The sequence below is a fragment of the Acanthochromis polyacanthus genome, chromosome 8 (assembly GCF_021347895.1).
Source record: "Acanthochromis polyacanthus isolate Apoly-LR-REF ecotype Palm Island chromosome 8, KAUST_Apoly_ChrSc, whole genome shotgun sequence".
Classification (NCBI taxonomy): Eukaryota; Metazoa; Chordata; class Actinopteri; family Pomacentridae; genus Acanthochromis; species Acanthochromis polyacanthus.
In genome coordinates this window covers 21,230,634-21,247,822 of record NC_067120.1, presented here as the reverse complement: position 1 = coordinate 21,247,822, position 17,189 = coordinate 21,230,634, and the positions used below count along the sequence as shown (strand labels likewise).

Below are 17,189 nucleotides of genomic sequence, written 5' to 3'. Positions count from 1 at the left end.
ACATGCATGAAAAGAACCTTGAGTGGTTTTCACAATAAAAAACCCCTCCTATAATCAGCTTGTATGGTAACTGTCGTCATTGTTGTTCTATGACAATATTGTACTTCTGAACAAAACCATCGCAGAACACCTCCCTACCCGAAGTTTAGAATTAGTGCCTTAGATCTACAGGACGCCTAGTATTGTCAGTTTGTAACTCCATTGTGTGGGCTCCTTTGCTAGATGACTCTGCTAATAGCTTAATAAAGCTGGGTAGGCCTTCATTTTTGCAACATCTCAGATCTGTTTCTAAACTTTATATCCTTGAATTATACAGTATATGACTTATTAGGAGTAATTGAATCATACATCAAAATATCTGTAGCTTATCAGAAACATGAGCATATGAATGTCACAAAATGCACGTCTTCAAGGTACATATAATCCACCATCGCGATGGTTTTATGACAGTGAAAGGCAACAAAAAATTCAAGCTGACTTGCTGAATTATGCTGTAAACATGTTCCAGAGATATAAGAAACTAAATGAACCAAACATGAACATGGTTGAGAGAAATTTGTCACAAAAAAATTCTCTCCATTTCTTTATTTACCAAAGAAAAGTACTGACATAGGTTTTACAACTGGTGCTCATTCTGAAACGGCAGCAGGTTGTGATATCAGAGGCAACAACACAAAGAACTCACATGCCAAACTGGGTATAATACAAGGTGTAATTAAACTGTTTAGGTTTCAAACATTTAATGTAATATTAAATAACTAAATTTGTTCAGATGAAACAAAAAAAACTGCTATTTTTGTAACTGCGGCAGAACCAGAAACCATTTAATCAAGTATTTTAAGTGATTTATTTTGACGAGTTGGTACTGACAATGTGCTGCTTCATTGTAAAAACAACTCTCAGCCATAGAGATTCACTTGCTCCTTCACTTGAATAACAACTATGTTCTCTCTAGATGCTTGCCAAGACAAACGAGGCTGAAAATTGTTCACATTTGAATGCACTTTACCAAAATAATATCAAGAGGGAGATTCTGGACAGTGAGTACTCTGATAGTAATGGTTTGACTGTCTTTCATAAAGAAACACATTCCAGTGACATGGAATTATTAACATGCACACATTTACCCTACTGTTCAAAAGTTTGGGGTCACCCAGACAATGTCATGGTTTCCAAAAAAACTCACTTACTGACATAATTCCACACGGGTTTTCTAATCATCAGTTAGCCTTTCAACACCATTAGCTAACAGTGTAGTATTAGAACACAGGAGTGATGGTTGCTAGAAATGTTCCTCTGTACCCCTATGGAGATATTCCATCAAAAATCAGCCATATACCACATCAATTTCTAGATTGTCTTTCTGATTAATTTAATGTTATCTCAACTGAGAAAAAAAAACTGCTTTTCTTTCAAAAATGAGAACATTTCTAAGGGACCCCAAACTTCTGAACAGCAGTGTACTTCTTAGTCAAAATGGTTAATTAACAACCTAAAACAACTGTGGGTCCAATGAAAGTTTGCTATAAAAGTCCAATCAAATCAAATAAATTTAAGTAACTCACCAAGGCAATATTCAGAATAAGGACATGCGTTTGATATCTGACATCTGGGAGATTCTCAGTACAAATCAGGTGGCAACTAGAACAGCGTACGTTGAAGTGCCCCTGTACGCCAGTGCTAGGAGGTAAAGAAAAAAGGCATTTCTTACAAACATTCCCCAAACACGATTCTATTTATCCTGAGACTTTAGTCACTAAGAAACCGACTGAAGATTTTTTTTTTCCCAAAATGTGTGAGTATAAACAACTGTCTGTCAAGAATAAATGAATAATACATGCAACCTAACATGTAGGGTTTTTATGTATCATGACTTAAACCCAATGACAGGAACATTGTTTTTGCTCAGTTTCGTTGAAAACACTGACATTTGAGAATCGCGGCTGCTCATGATTACAGTGTTATTCATACTGTAGTGTGTGACTCACTGAAGTGATTACTAGACTTGTTTCACACAGCTGAAATTGGGTACAAGGCTCAATAAGAAGGATAATGATGTTCACCCCGTCTAGCTTGTATTTGATTTTCTCTTTTACTAAATTATGTCCATTAGTGATTAGTTTGTCTTGTTTCTCTCTCATCCATCTCACTTCTAGGACTGTATGTCTGAAATGCAGGAGAACTGGACAGAGTGTTCTTAGCCTTAGGTACCTGACTGAGGGGAATTTACGGCTGCTTGGATGTGAATCGTATCTTGGTTCCTGGCCTGTGGCCCTCCGGCTCTGGGTAGATAGTTCTGAAAGTCAAGTTGATGCGTGGACCCCTGTCATGGTACTCTTTAGCCACTTGATGCTGTTGACGACAGAAGGATTGATAAACAATATATTTTACAGTTATGAGTCAAATATATATTCACTGGTCTTTTTTCTAAAATAGTCTGTATGCTGTTCGGAGATACATGCTGATGCTACATCTATATTAACACATTTTCATTTTAAAACAATGTTTGAAAACAAACTCTGCCCATATGAAAGTTTAAGCAGTAATGCGCTGGACATACACAAATCACATGGACATTAATCTACACTGGGCATGCAGGCACGTTGCTTAGTTGCTGAAAATCCTTCTGAAGAAGAACAGCAATGGCAAACAGGAAGACCAGAGATTTCCATAACTGCACAACAGTTGTTACCATAGACAGAACACATGTAATTCATTCTCCACATTGAAGAGTCAAGATTCAAGAGTTTTATTGTCACATAATAGAAATTACATGAAGCAATTGCTGGCAGTGAAATGCTTGCGTCTCTCATTCCCAACAACAGTGCAAAAAAAAAAAGAACACACAACAATCAAGATAAAGTATAAAAAGTGCAAATGAGGTGGGTTGTGCAAAATGTTCAGTTTATTTGGAGTTTAAAAGTCTTATGGCCTGGGGGATGAAACTGTCTCCGAGTCTGCTGGTGCGGGCACCGATGATGCGGTAGTGACGGCCAGAAGGCAGCAGGCAGAACGGTTTGTGGCTGGGGTGGTGAATTAACCTTGGTAGTGAAGGCTGATGTCTGTTGTTTCAGAAAACGGTCACTTTATAGGCAAATCAGGGTCTGACTCATGGCAGTTAAGGCCCTATCAGAAAGCAAACATGGGTGTCTATGTAATAGTTTCCAGAAGTCTTAGTTTGTGTTTGTCCAGGCTCCAACACAACCCCACAGTACTGAAACAAAGTCAGTAGCATTTCCAAAAGTCTTTAGGGATTGTAAAATGCTTGAGCAGTGCAGACGCTAGCTGTGAATGTAGCAAAGTCTGCAGTGGGCAAGTGATTATTAACAGACAACCCTTACTATTTTTTTTTAAATTTCAGGATTAAAAATTAAAGGCATACTACAGGACATTTCTAAAAAGACAAATTAACACATTTATAGACTCATACAAAAATAACCCCTTTCAGTCCTCCCTTATGACCCATTACATGTTTGTGGTGGTGTAGTCATCTTGAGAGATCTTGTCTGTGTTTTCTTTGTATTTTGCCATGTTCAGGAATCTTCTGGGCTGCAAGCTTTGTGAGGTGGGTGTGTAGCCTTCCAGTCAATAACAGTGTGCAGGTGATGTCAGGAGTTTAAAAGGCAGCAACAGGGTGCAAGACCTTAAGCAGCTTCCAAAACGCCAAAACACCAAGCAGACAAAGCTTGTTCTAAAACAAGAGTAAATGTGGGATTGGCTTTTACCAACTGGGGAGCACTAAAGGAGAGGACGGGGATGGAGAGAGCTGGTCTGTTTTCGTAGCAGGTCTGCTCAGTTAGCTCACTAAAGTATAAATAAATTCACCAGCACAATAAACTTCTATAAATTCAAAAGTTTCTCAACCACAGGGGTATATTTGTCTTGCAGCTGACCTCTACACTGCAAACAAAAAAATGTGGCAACAAGCAACAAACACCATTTTCTTAGCATGTGACAAATGGGGGCAAAAGTCATTTCTAATCACCTCTGAAAAAGCAGGGCTAAAATGTTTGAGGGACAGCACAGACATAAAATGTGTCCCAACCAAATTCTGCTAACTAATGTCTAGACCTTTTGCTTCAGGCGAAGATTGACTTAATTTATTTGTGCATCTTGTGCCATCAAACACCCAGACACACTCCTCCTTATTCTATGTCTAAAAAAGGAGGTAAAAGGTTTGGTTTTTCACAACAGTGTCAAAAGAAAGAGCCCGGAAAAGACAAACATAACCACGTATCCATTTTCAGATAAATGAGGCACTTTAGCAGGACTGACGAGTTTAGTTAAACATTTAGCACTCACTTCCAAACCTCTCTGCCTGAGCCAGATGGTTTTGTTAGGCCGACTTTGACTGCAGTGACAGAGTGAGGATTAATAGCTGGAGTGATCTTCTTTCTCTGGGAAGGTCTTTAAAGGAGGAATGAAACCTTTGCTGAGATACTCTAAGAGGTGTCGCCATAAAACACTTGTGACCTTATCCTTTTTTCTTTTAAGCTCCAATCTCCTTAACTCTCTGTAGATCTCACTGACTTTATTTCCCCATCACTTTGTTTATGTCTCACTCTGTTCACAGACTTTTTGGTGGGTGAAAATTGTGGAAGTGATGGTGGACAACAGCTCCAGTAAAAGACTTCATATGGTAGTAATCTTTACAATAAGAGTAAAACATTTCTATGGATTTTGTAATATATACTAGTGATCAAAAACTAAGAGCATACGTGTTAAGGTTGAGTCGACATGTCACTCTTTATTGATGCCTATTGCTTTGAGAACACTACATGGAGTTCCATCAGGTTCCATTTGTGGGCCATAGTTATTTTATATCAGTGATGTTGTTTCATAATTACTTCATTACTGACATTTTTACACAGCAGCACCTTTTCCTTCTCTTCAGAGGAACATGGATTTCTATTATAGTTCTTAGAAATGTCCTTATTTTTGAAATAAAAGCCTTTTTTCCATTGAAGATAACATTGAATTAATAAGAAATACAGTCTAGACATTGTTAATGTGGTAAATGACTATTCTAGCTGGAAATAGCTGATTTTAATGGAATATCTCCATAGGGGTACAGAGGAACATTTCCAGCAACCATCACTCCTGTGTTCTAATGCTACATTGTGTTAGCTAATGGTACTGAAAGGCTGATTGATAATTAGAAAACACTTGTGCAATTATGTTAGCACATGAACAAAAGTGTGAACAATAAATTGTCTGGGTGACCACAAACTTTTGAACAGTAGTGTATGTATAGTTAAGAATAAAACATTGTAACATCACTTACTTTTTGGTACTAAAACACATATTTGTTAGATTTTTTTCAGGGTTTCTACAGAAACGAGCCAGTCAAATTTAATGCTTAATAAATGTCATTTTAATGCTATACTCTAAAAATTGTTATGCCACGACCGTGAACTCAACAAATTACACGGGTTTGATTTTTTGGTAAAAGATTATTTTGCTAGGAAAACTGCCCCTACATTTCACTATTTCTGAATCCAGAAACCACCCCTGACCACCTATGGGCTGCAGTCATTCTCTGAAATCCATGTTTCTAGAAATTTTTGCTGGTATTTGCATTTCACCATTTCCCAGTTCTCCTCCTCCTGGTCCAGCCTGTCGGCCACTTTACAAACATCCAGTTTTTGGCAACTGTACCAGTCCGGCAGGAACAATTATTGCAATGCTTTGGCATGATTACACGGAAGTACACATCTGACGAATCACAGTCTACAATTACATATTATTATTGTCAAATATTTTCTTGAAAACTGCATAAAAAATTTTAATGCCACTGAGAATCAAATTAATGATTTTTAATGCTATTTAAGGCCTTAATTTTCACAAAAGCAACCTAATGACTACTAATGCTTTTTAATTTCCTGCAGAAACCCTGTTATTTTAATGTTCTTTTCATCTTTTTTTTTTTAAGTGTTCACAATTTTCATGTCATCTCCTGAGCAATTGTTTTGCCATGAACCCCTGATTGCTTTTTCTTTTATACAAAGTTAAATAAGGCAGCCCTAAATATTATGACCTATTTTATACATATGCAGAGCTTTCATCTGCTCAGCTGAGATTTAGTCATAATGAAATTCAAACCATTGTAATATAACATATTCTCACTGCTGAATGTGACCCAATTACTTTTAACAAAAACCAACTACACATTCACTTTCTATTAAATGCACTTTCTACTCTTTTAAACCAAGCTAGTGTCTCTGATTGTTAAAAAAATATTATTCTCATTATGCTGAAGCTTTGTTTTCTCTCCAGGCTGCTCTATCCATCCTGGCTGCCTGTTGGTCAGGGAGGAACCTGAATGCAGGTTGATCCTCTCATGTGTGTTCAGCTCAAAACACTAATACTTCCATAGACACACACAAGTTAAGGGAGGCAAAGGAGGTTTTTAATCTATGGCTGACAAGAGCATGATCAAAGTAACCATCGAGGGTGCCAAGTCAGAGTCCATGAAGGAGTTGAAGCATAAATGTTCAAAGTAAGTTGTCAGTTTTAGCATTTGTTATCACTGAAGTATATCCATTATTTTTGCAGGCTCTGTGACATAATAGTAGATAAGTTGGTGTGACAGCGCAGTGTAATGGAGTCCATAAAAGAAGGTGAGCAACATGAACCCTAGAGTAATAATACACAACTTAAGGCTTAAGGCTTTAATTCACTGATTAAAGCCTTCAAACTGATTTCTAAGCATCTGGAGTAAGGTGTGTTTTAGGGGCAAATCCAGTGATGCACAGGATGGTATGTCATTGCTGTGCAAGTTTGTTTGGTAAAAACAAAAGAAGTTAGTGCAAGTAGTAATGGTAAGATCAAACATGGAACAGTATTGTTCAAGCTGTTTGGCTGACAGGTAAATTCTGGAAAGTGCTTTGTGAACCAATCAAAAGCCACACAAATGAAAACAAAGATATTTCTTTCTACCAGGTTCTGATCTGTCCAGCAGCTGATATCTTAATGAATGCCCATTTCCTTGCATGGCCATTTGTGTTACGTTTGCCCACCTGCCAATCGTCCTGTGTGGCACCTTCCATCAGCAGAAGTGTCCCGTGACTCAGAGGAACCCGAATCCGTTCCACGTAAGTGTAGTCACCGTCTTCCTCCTAACACGCACACACACAACATATAAATCTCTAACACACATATGCACAGCCCTCAACAATGCATTCTAACATTAGAAAACATATTTTAATGGACATAAAGTACGAAACAAAAACCCAAAACTAAGTTGAAGGCCATTTCTGTAACCAAATCGCTGCTATCCACATCACAACTATTGAAGCCTACCTCCAAAGAAGTGTATACTTTCCCCACTTCAAATGACACACGGGTTTTAAACATGGGCCTCTAAACCTTCCATCTGTGTCCAGTTTTCGTTAACTTACCTTGGCTGTTGTTTTGCACTCCATAAAGTTCACCCTTCTCTTTGTTAAATATTGTATAGTACTTTTGTTTTTCGTACATAGTGTGCAGCAGAAGCAGGAGATAGTCGACTTGAATGCGAGCCAACTCCTACTACCAGTGTAACTTCACAGAATTTAGAGAACCAATTCAAATACTATTTGAGACCACTTTGAAGCCAAAATAAGAAAAACATACAGCTCAGGTCTATAATTCACACAGCAAACGGTATATTATAGTATAGTATAGTATTAGTCTTCATATTCTACCATTGTCTCACCGGTGGAGGCTGCTTGCGAAGGCTGAACACTCTGGTGTCACCCAGACTGAGGGAAGCAATGACGGGCTTAGAACCCAGGGAGGCTTCATCGTCACTGTGCCAGCCGATGCTGTCATGGCCATCACGATACAAATTACACAGCAGGGAGTTGAAGCTGTGGCCGCTCGCCTGTTCCACTGCCAGGCGAAGGGTTAGCAGTAATGGATGCCACTATGAGGAAAAATGAAGAAAAAAAATGGAATTTAGTAAATAAGGTAAGGGACAAGTATGAGAAGAAAAAACAGAACTAGGAAAAAGGCCATACAGGGACGAAATGTTATAAAAGATGAAATAGCCAAAGCAAATATGTCACCCTCTTAAGACCGGTTTAGATTGATCTGTATCCTGCCTCAGTTAAATAAGCACGGAAGAGAAAAGCCAAATACAGAAACATGTATTACAAATATTTTAAAAAGCACCACATGAACATAAGAAACTAAAAATAAGAAACAGACACTGGTGTAAAACAAATGTGTGAAAGATGCTGTGTGACAACATGTTTCTTTGAGTCTCCTTGCAGTTTTCTGACCTGTGTGTTGGCAGCCATGGTGGAGCAAGCATACGTGTATGGCAGCTGTCCATACCAGCAGGTCAGCCTGGGCTCCTCGTAGGCTTCACCTGGACCAAAACACGCACACAACAAAATCAAGACTACATTTTCCTGAATTATCTTGTTTGTACACACAAGGAGAACATTACTACTATGTCCCTATTAGGCCAGAACATTGTTTAAAAATTTTACTAAAATGACTTTATGCCATAACTTAAAGACCCTCTATGGTGAAAATCCTGTGTTACCTTGTTAATATTTCCATATGGTGTTTGCTATATGTTGGAAGACACATCATGGGTGAAATCAGCAGTCAGTGTTATGTCTAAGTATTTACACTCTGAAACTGCAGTTCACTAGCCTAGCCGCGCTAGACAACCCACGGCAACGAATTTAATTCTCTGCCAGGGTGGGTCAAGTTACCCTCCATAAGGCTCGAGGCTGGATTCTCCTAAAACTGGCCGGACCAATCACCATGAAGTGTAGAGTCAGAAGGCGGGCGTAACTAAGTGATGACAGAGGCGCGACGATTCTGACAGAAACAACCGGCGCACAATAAACAGTTATCTTTCGACTCGGCTTTGGCCACAGCTCTTAAAGATTTGAAGCTAAAATTCAACTTGAAAGATAAACAAAGGACGGCACTTAAGTGTTTCATTGAGAAGAAAGACGTATTTGGACTTAGGATTATTGTTTGCAATTTTCAATTGCATTTTTGAGGGCCTAAACATGCTTCAATTCATGCGAAAATTTGCAGATGCACCAGAACTGGTGAAAAAAATTTATATTCTAAAGGAATTGTGGCGGTGTGTGGCTAAATAGCTCAAAAGCGCCCCCTACAAAATTGCAAAAAAATGGTCACTAAATCAACTGAGAGGATGTTTCATCTACAGCTACAAAATTTGGTAGGCATATGCAGCACATGAGGACGCACAAAAAGTCAATTACGGCCATCCTCTAAACCCAACAGGATGTCCATCATTTTAAATTAAATATCAGATTTTTGGTGTTTTTGGTCATTTTCAACAATAAATTCCTCACAGGTGGTAACCCCAAAACACAGGAAATTGGGACAATATATACAACACACCTTCAGGTTGAAAATTTGTGAAAATTGTACACAAAACTCACAGGGTGTGGCCATGACTGACTGAATTTTGATGCTTCGTCATGAAGCAGGAAGTCTTGTGTAAATCCCCTGTACATGCTGCAATCTGCCTCAAACTTTACATGTGTGATCAGAGTCCAGTCCTGATGAATTCCATACAGTCACAGTGATAGCGCCACCTGGTGGATGGACAGGAAGTGCTACATAAATAGCCTGTACATGCTCCAATCTGGGGGCTGCTCAGTGGCGTAGTGATTAGCACTTTCGCCTTGCAGCAAGAAGATCCCTGGTTCGAATCCCAGGGTGGGCCTGGGATCTTTCTGCATGGAGTTTGCATGTTCTCCCTGAGCATGTGTGGGTTTTCTCTGGGTACTCCGGCTTCCTCCCACAGTCCAAAAACATGCTGAGGTTAATTGAGTACTCTAAATTGTCCGTAGGTGTGAATGCGAGCGTGATTGTTTGTCTGTGTATGTAGCCCTGTGACAGACTGGCGACCTGTCCTGGGTGTCCCCTGCCTTTGCCCGAGTCAGCTGGGATAGGCTCCAGCGACCCTAATGAGGATAAAGTGGTGGATGGATGCTCCAATCTGCCTGAAATTTAGCATGTGTGCTAAGAATCCAGCCCTCGTCACAATCATAGGCCTAAATACACTCTCAGTCGCAGCATCGCCTGATGGACATGCTTGGACTCACTGAACAACAAAGTTTTAATCCTTTTTTGGAATCAGTTAAAGTTTGAACATGTACACCTCAATTACTTCAATAACACAACTGGACATTACACATCATAGAGTAGCTTTACATTGACTAAGCAGAGTCCTTGGTGAGTCGGTGTGGTGTGTTCAAGCTGCTACGAGTGAAGCGTGGTGGGTTGAGATAGCAGCGAGACTTTGGCTGTGTGCCAAATTGCATGCCTTTTATTTTAAATATGTACTACAGCTGCCCACACAAAGAACATATTGCTTCACGCAGCATGCCTGAAACTGGGACATAACTTTATCATAATAATGCACCTGTAACTTTGACCACTGCAGTATGTAGTGACAAACGGTCTGCCATCTGTTTGTGTGCTGTCGGCAGCTCAGGTTTGTTTATACTCTCATATGATGCTACAAGCACAGAGGATTGTGGGTATGAAGGCCTAGAAAATCAATTAAAAATCTAACCAGATGTAGTAGGACATCCTGATATATTTTCTACACTACATTTGACATCCTATGTAAAAGGACATGAAAAATCTTTTTCTGGCAGGCTACATATTCTAGAAGCATTTATATTGCAGCACAGCCTTAGATACTAATCCTCACATTCTAAAACAGGCAATGGTGTAGACTCCATTTTAAGGCAGGACACGATGGAAACAACTTTTAAATATGAAACTGTGCCCTAACCAGATTTCATGACTGTATGGAGATAAAATGGCTTCCCAGGTGAGAATTCTTATTTTGACGATGAAATTACAAAACATACCAGGTTTGAAAAGCAGAAATATCAAAATTCAGCCAAAACATTTTACAGTACTTAGTGTTGGGTACCAAATAAGTAAACTCTCAACAAAATCTAACATGGTGCAGCAACACTGCTATCTGAAAGACACTGACCGATCCATGCATAATCATATATTTTGTCACTGGAATATTGTTCTAACAGAAAGAAACAAACATCTAAATCCAGTTTCTCTCTGTGGATCTGGGTGTATCTTTCTCTTTCTTTCTCCAACAAGGAGCTCTTTTCCAAGAACCAGTTCTCTGCCATTAGTGTTTTCTGGCCAGCTGTCTGATACAGGAACACAGTGAAACCAAAACAAACTGCTGGGGCAGCCATTACTTTTTATGGCGCCGAAATATTCAGGTCTCTGGTGCTAGAATTTATAAATATGCACTCATTCATCAACTCTATAAAGCTTTACTCTTCCCATAAAAAGATGTTATCAGGGGAAAAGATTAAAGAAAACCTTAATTCAGTCCTGAGTTCAAATGGGTGGAAAAACTGAGTCAGTGTATTAGAAGGGGGTTTTCAAACAGGGCAGGACAAATGATGTAGAGGAGGGGACATGTTGGAGAGCTCATGTCTGTTTTTCACATCTTTCTCAACTCTTCCCAAACGTCACATGGACTTTGTTGACAAACTCTGAGGAAGGATGGACTAAGGATTACACAACTGCCTCTGTGGTCAGAAATCGCAGCCCCTTGTCTTCATCATGCTGTTTGTCTGCTGTGGTGCTATCGCAGAATAGCACACAAGATGGATGAGAGCCAGCTGAGAGAAAAGACTGATTCTGTGACAAAGTCTGGCTTCATCTCAACACATTCGTTGCATATAGTCTGAGTACAATGTGCCAGTTTTCTTTGCTTTTAATTGACAATGGCTACTGTTAAAGCCAATGCACAAATTACCACTGTGCATGAGAAATGGCTGTTTTTGCTTCTGGAAACTTGTCAAAGTATACCATACTGACTGCCGAACAAAATCTGGCATGGTTATACAAAAAGTACCTATTAAAATCCAGACATACACTGAAAACGTCCACATACAATCTGTAATATATCAAATTAAATAACATCTGCAGCCTTGAAAGAGTTCTGCACTATTTAGGTTGCTTTAATTTTTACAAACGTTACAGAATACTTGTGTGTGAATGAGAGGGACTCAAGTGGAAGCGTGAAGTTACAGGGAGTAGAGATAAAGAAGGTGGAGGATTTTAAATACTTAGGGTCAAAAGTCCAGAGCAATGGAGAGTGTTGGAATAGGTGAAGAAAAGTGTGATGTGTGATAAAAGAGCATCAGAAAGAACGAACGGAAAGATGTACAAAACGGTGGTGAGCCCAGCAATGTTGTCTGGTTTAGAGACATGGGCACTGAGGAAAAGATATGAGGCCGAGCTGGAGGTAGCAGAAATTAAAATGTTGAGGTTCTCTTTGGGAGTGACCAGAATGGATAGGATCAGGACAGCGCATGGTAGATGCTTTGGAGATAAGTCAGAGAGGTCAGACTCAGATGGTTGGGACATGTACAGAGGAGGGAGAGTGAATATATCAGGAGAAGGATGCTGAGTTTTGAACTGCCATGCAGCAGGCCTAGAGGAAGACCAAAGAGGAGGTTTATGGATGTGGTTAAAGAGGACATGAAATTAGTTGGTGTGAGAGAAGAGGATGCACAGGACAGGATTAGATAAAGCAGATGATTTGCTGTGGGGACCCCTGAATGGAAAAGCCAAAAGGAAAAGAAGAACAATTTTTATAAACACTGCACAAATATCTCAAACATGGTGAAAACAAGAACTTCATCACTGTACTGTCATGAAATCGGAACAAACATGAACCAAACAGTACACCAGCTGCAGTAGAGAAATCCTCTTTACCCTCCAGTCAACACAACATGTGCTCACATTTCACCTTTTACACACTGCTTATTTTTTACGCTCCTGGTGCCTACCCTGTCTGTAGTTGGTCTTTTGGGACCAGGGAAGCTCTGCTAGCAGCTTACTGAACATCCAGTCAGCCTCTTCTTGGGGAAGAAACCCAGACATCAGTCGCAGTCTGGAAAGATCGAAAGACAAGACACACACACAGAATAAGTTCCCATAAAGTAACGTGGATGTACACAGTATGGACGGTATGAAACTCATTTACTGTTGTGTTAACTGTCCAGAATGGGGTACAATGGTGGTCTAGTAGTTTAGAGAAACAATAAAATCCTCAATTCATGTCTGAACTTGAATATTTTCCAGTTATTTTAGAAAAATAAATATCAAGGGTTATCTTTTCCTTTTACTCTTGATCCACTTCTTAACTTTGCACTTCCCCCATACTTGACAGATGTGTTTTAGTATTGTTAAACATTTTTAACATTTACAGGCTGAAAGACAAAATGAAAACATTCTGGCTGTCCATCACGCTATGTGTACGTCACAGCTTATGGCAGCTATTAAAACATGTCTCACTCTTATGTGACCTGCTGTGAACCATGAAAGTAAGGCAAGAATGATGAAACCACATTTTAAAAAATTGCTTATGTGATCACTGCCATCTAGTGGGCTTAAAAATAAATCACAGATTTATCCCACTTTGACTAAACATATTGGTTTTGTACTATCAGCATCATCATCATCACCCACTCTTCCATTTGATTAGAATTTCTTCCATCTACATTTCCCAGTTTGACAGATTTCCTTAACTAATAATAATAATAATAACTTTGTTTATAAAGCGCTTTCAGTCAAAGTGCTGTACACAAAATTAAAAACAATAAAAACAGATAAAAACATTTAAAACAGACAAAAACAATACAAACAGAACAATAACAAGGACATCAGTAAAACAACAATTTAGGATTCAAATGTAAGAGAAAACAATTTGGTCTTCAGCTTAGTTTTAAATACATTAATGGACGACGCCTGCCTGATTTCAGCAGGCAGACAAAGTAGGTGCCCGGAATGAAAAGGCCCGTTCCCCAACCGTCTTTTTACTGACCTTTGGGACATTCAGAAGTCCTGTCCCCTGGGAACGGAGAGCCCGAGTGGGAACATACAAGTTCACCAGGCTGGATAAATAAGATGGGGCAATTCCAACTAAACTGTACTCACCTGGACACCCCTGATGGTCCATGGCTGATCTCATAATCACCTGTTTTTCTGTCCAGAGAAAAAATGATATATGTTAGTAAACCTGTGCTCAGCAAACAACCATGCAACAAGCCAAAAGACCATGTCATTAAAGACAGAAACTGTTCTTTCTTTTTTTTTTAAATTTTTTGCAGGAAACAAATCCCTGACGATGTCCAGTGAAGATAAAACCGTGTAACTTACTCTATCACCTTCTCCTGTGGAACATTTCTAACTGGCTAGAATTAGGAAAAGACAAAAGCAAAGAAAGAAAAAGAATTAGCAGATCTTAAAATGCATTTTCACCACGCTGGTGAGGCCAACGTTGCCCGGTATTCGGTGGTGAGTTGTTTCAGTTCACAGTGTACCTTGGAGGGCTGGTGAAACTCAAAACTCTTAGAGGTTTGTTGGGACCTAAATCCCCAAGAAACTGAGGCTGTGTTGGCATCTTTGGGTTGGTGGTTGTTTGGCACTGCAACTGTGAAAAATATAGAAGCCATTTTCTAGATATCGGACAGGTTTGAAGAACTCAGTATAATGTTTTATACAAGTGGATGTATTTCATTTGAAAGAAAAACATCTGCATCCAGGATGTTGAGCGAGTAAATTAATCAACAATGCTCTAATTCGGCAAGAAGCATGCATAGGTAGTGGCATATTTAACATTTTACATCTTGAATTACCTTTAGGACCTGCTGGACTTGGGTGTTTTGGGAGTTGTTTGGCCCAGGAGCCCTGAACTCTGGCACGCTGTCGTTTATCCGTCATCACATCACAGCTGCAGTGTCAGAAAAAGGTTTATAAAAGGCTTAAGTCTTCCTCAATACTTACAGTAAAAACATAAAAGAAACAAAAGGAATACCATTTTGAAAACAGGGGTAGGTTCTGAATGTGCAGAGAGTTTTGGTTGAATTGAAATCTTGCTGAAATTTATTATTCAAGTCACATTATCAAGTTATTTGAAATGAATGAATTTCACATTTAAAGAGGTTATTGTCCCAACAAAAGACACCAAAGAGGACAGAAGTATAAATCATTCCTTTACGTGATGTCTCATCAGGGATGATAAATAAATAAGAAACGCTGATCTACAGGAGAATAAGTATTCAAAAGCAACATAGAATACCTGAGAGTCTTTTGCATTATATTCCATAATATTTGTGACCTGGCGCCAGATTTTTATGCTTTCCTTTACATAGATATTTCTGCTGTAAATGGATGCAGAAAAGGAACAAGTTAATTCATCGCATTCACCAGAATGCAAGAAATGGAGCTCTGCGCTGGTTTATACAGGCACCTAGTCAAGGTGTCACACGGCGCTTTTCTGCCAATTGTTTTTTTTTTTTTTTTTCACTTAAGCCCACTTACTTAGTGTGCTTTATAACTGAGGTAGTGTTCATTCATCTTTCCCACTCCATGCTCAACGCATCGCTGCTACACCAGCCTCTAAAGATCCACAAATCTCCCCCTCCTCCTCCTTTTTAAAAGTTCGCTTTCATAACTAACAATTATACAAAGAGGGCTGCAGCACCTCTGCATCTGCTCTGTTTAGTCAACACAAATGCATGTCATTCTGAAATAAATGATTAAATCTGACAAAGTGTCCTGACTGAATTGTGTTTCATGACCAATCCTCTGCTGACTTTGTCCCTTTCATTGTTCCACCAATTATGTGTGGCTCTCCCCTCACAGAACAGTAGAGTTCTCACTGAGAAGGAGTGCCACTGATCCAAATTTAAATAATTGTGCAATATGCTCTATTTTGACTTTAAACTACGTGGTGTTAGTATTGTGTTGCAGCGCCATTGCTTTGCAGTCTTTTGTAATTGCTAAACTGATGCTATGACAGTTATATATGCTTTACTCTGTCAGTTTCATGATGTTTTCATTGGGGATATTTCCATTTGTTTAGCATTACCCTCCATGAGCTTTTGTGTAGCTGGTCTGGTGGTTTTAGTCTTGTATTGTAAATGTGTTACTTCATGAACTAGTAGCATTTGTGTTATATTCTTCCCGGGAATTTCACATCTAATAAAAACAGGTGCTGTTGAATTTTCTCCTGAAATGTGTGCGTATGTCTGACAATAAGATGTACCACAATGGAGCCTAAACCAATAACTGAATCATGAAGGGACTACAATATACTTTGCTGAAGTTGCTTTTTGGTACAAAGCCGACAACATTTTTACAAATTCTTCTCGTATTAACCTGCATAATGTGGGAGGATGTCTGAGCTGCTAAACCAGCAGGTTTAGCTGCTAACTTTAGTGAACGACAGCTGCTGCTTATTACAAGTAACATTGTGCGAAGCTAATCGAGTTTAAATGACTTTAGCAAACCCGCTGTAAATGTCAAAAAATAATATCAAATACCCGAATGACTAATGTTCAACCAAAATTTTTAAATACTCACCTAGAATCTGGCTACAACGCAACGACAGACCAAAGAAAGAAAGAGATAGCTTTACATGAGCTAACACCAGAGTGCTTTGACGGCCATAGTACGTGTGTTACACAAAACAAATCCTACCTCGAATTGAGATGTGGGATTATAGTTCCACCCGATCGTTTTCCTCAGATATAGACAGGTTTAAGCACCTTTCAATAATTTAATTTGACTGGTTTTACTACTTGCACTAGGTATATTATTCTTTTGTATATTTGGCATTTTAACCATGTGCTCTGTAGTCCGCTGGCTTGTCTCTCAGCTCCCACCTTGACCCTGAGGCCTTAGAGTGCAAAGGGGCCTTTATCTTGTCTTTTGACAAATCATTTTTTAGAGGAACAGCTGGTTAAAATCATGAGAGAGTGGCCTCCACCCTTTCCCACTCTGCTAGGATGAGTATGAGAGACAAATGTAACTGTATTTTTGTCTCTTTTGTTTAAGGAAGTCATGGGTTCAGTATGGTTTATTGCAGTAAATAACTGTGATGGACATTTGCCTATTGTGAATTTACTTTTTTTTTTGGGAGAATTTCCACAAAAGCAAAATTTAGCACTTATTTTTCAAGGACAGCTTTAAGGTTTGTGTATCCTATGTAGTCTTTTCATTTATGTTACAGTCTTCACATCATTTCAGGGTGAAATCTTGCACTTTATGTTTTAACAATCATAGGCAGTAATTCATATTTTACTAATTGGAAATCGGTTCCACATTGACCCACATTAGAAATCCAGGTTGACAGGAAGCATTTT

General features: G+C 39.0%; 1 protein-coding gene across 1 annotated transcript; it reads right to left on the bottom strand.

Moving 5' to 3' along the window:
* Positions 1-540: 540 nt before the first annotated feature.
* On the bottom strand, positions 541-16,533 carry alkbh3 (alkB homolog 3, alpha-ketoglutarate dependent dioxygenase). Its single transcript, XM_022211765.2, has 11 exons — positions 16,408-16,533; positions 14,679-14,773; positions 14,364-14,473; positions 14,200-14,234; positions 13,978-14,025; positions 12,828-12,931; positions 8,265-8,353; positions 7,697-7,906; positions 7,020-7,118; positions 2,212-2,352; positions 541-1,680 (listed from the first exon to the last, which is right to left on the bottom strand). The coding sequence occupies exons 2-10, from the start codon at positions 14,761-14,763 to the stop codon at positions 2,227-2,229; spliced, it is 906 nt and encodes a 301-aa protein (XP_022067457.1). The 5' UTR covers positions 14,764-14,773; positions 16,408-16,533; the 3' UTR covers positions 541-1,680; positions 2,212-2,226.
* Between the last annotated feature and the right edge of the window lie 656 nt (positions 16,534-17,189).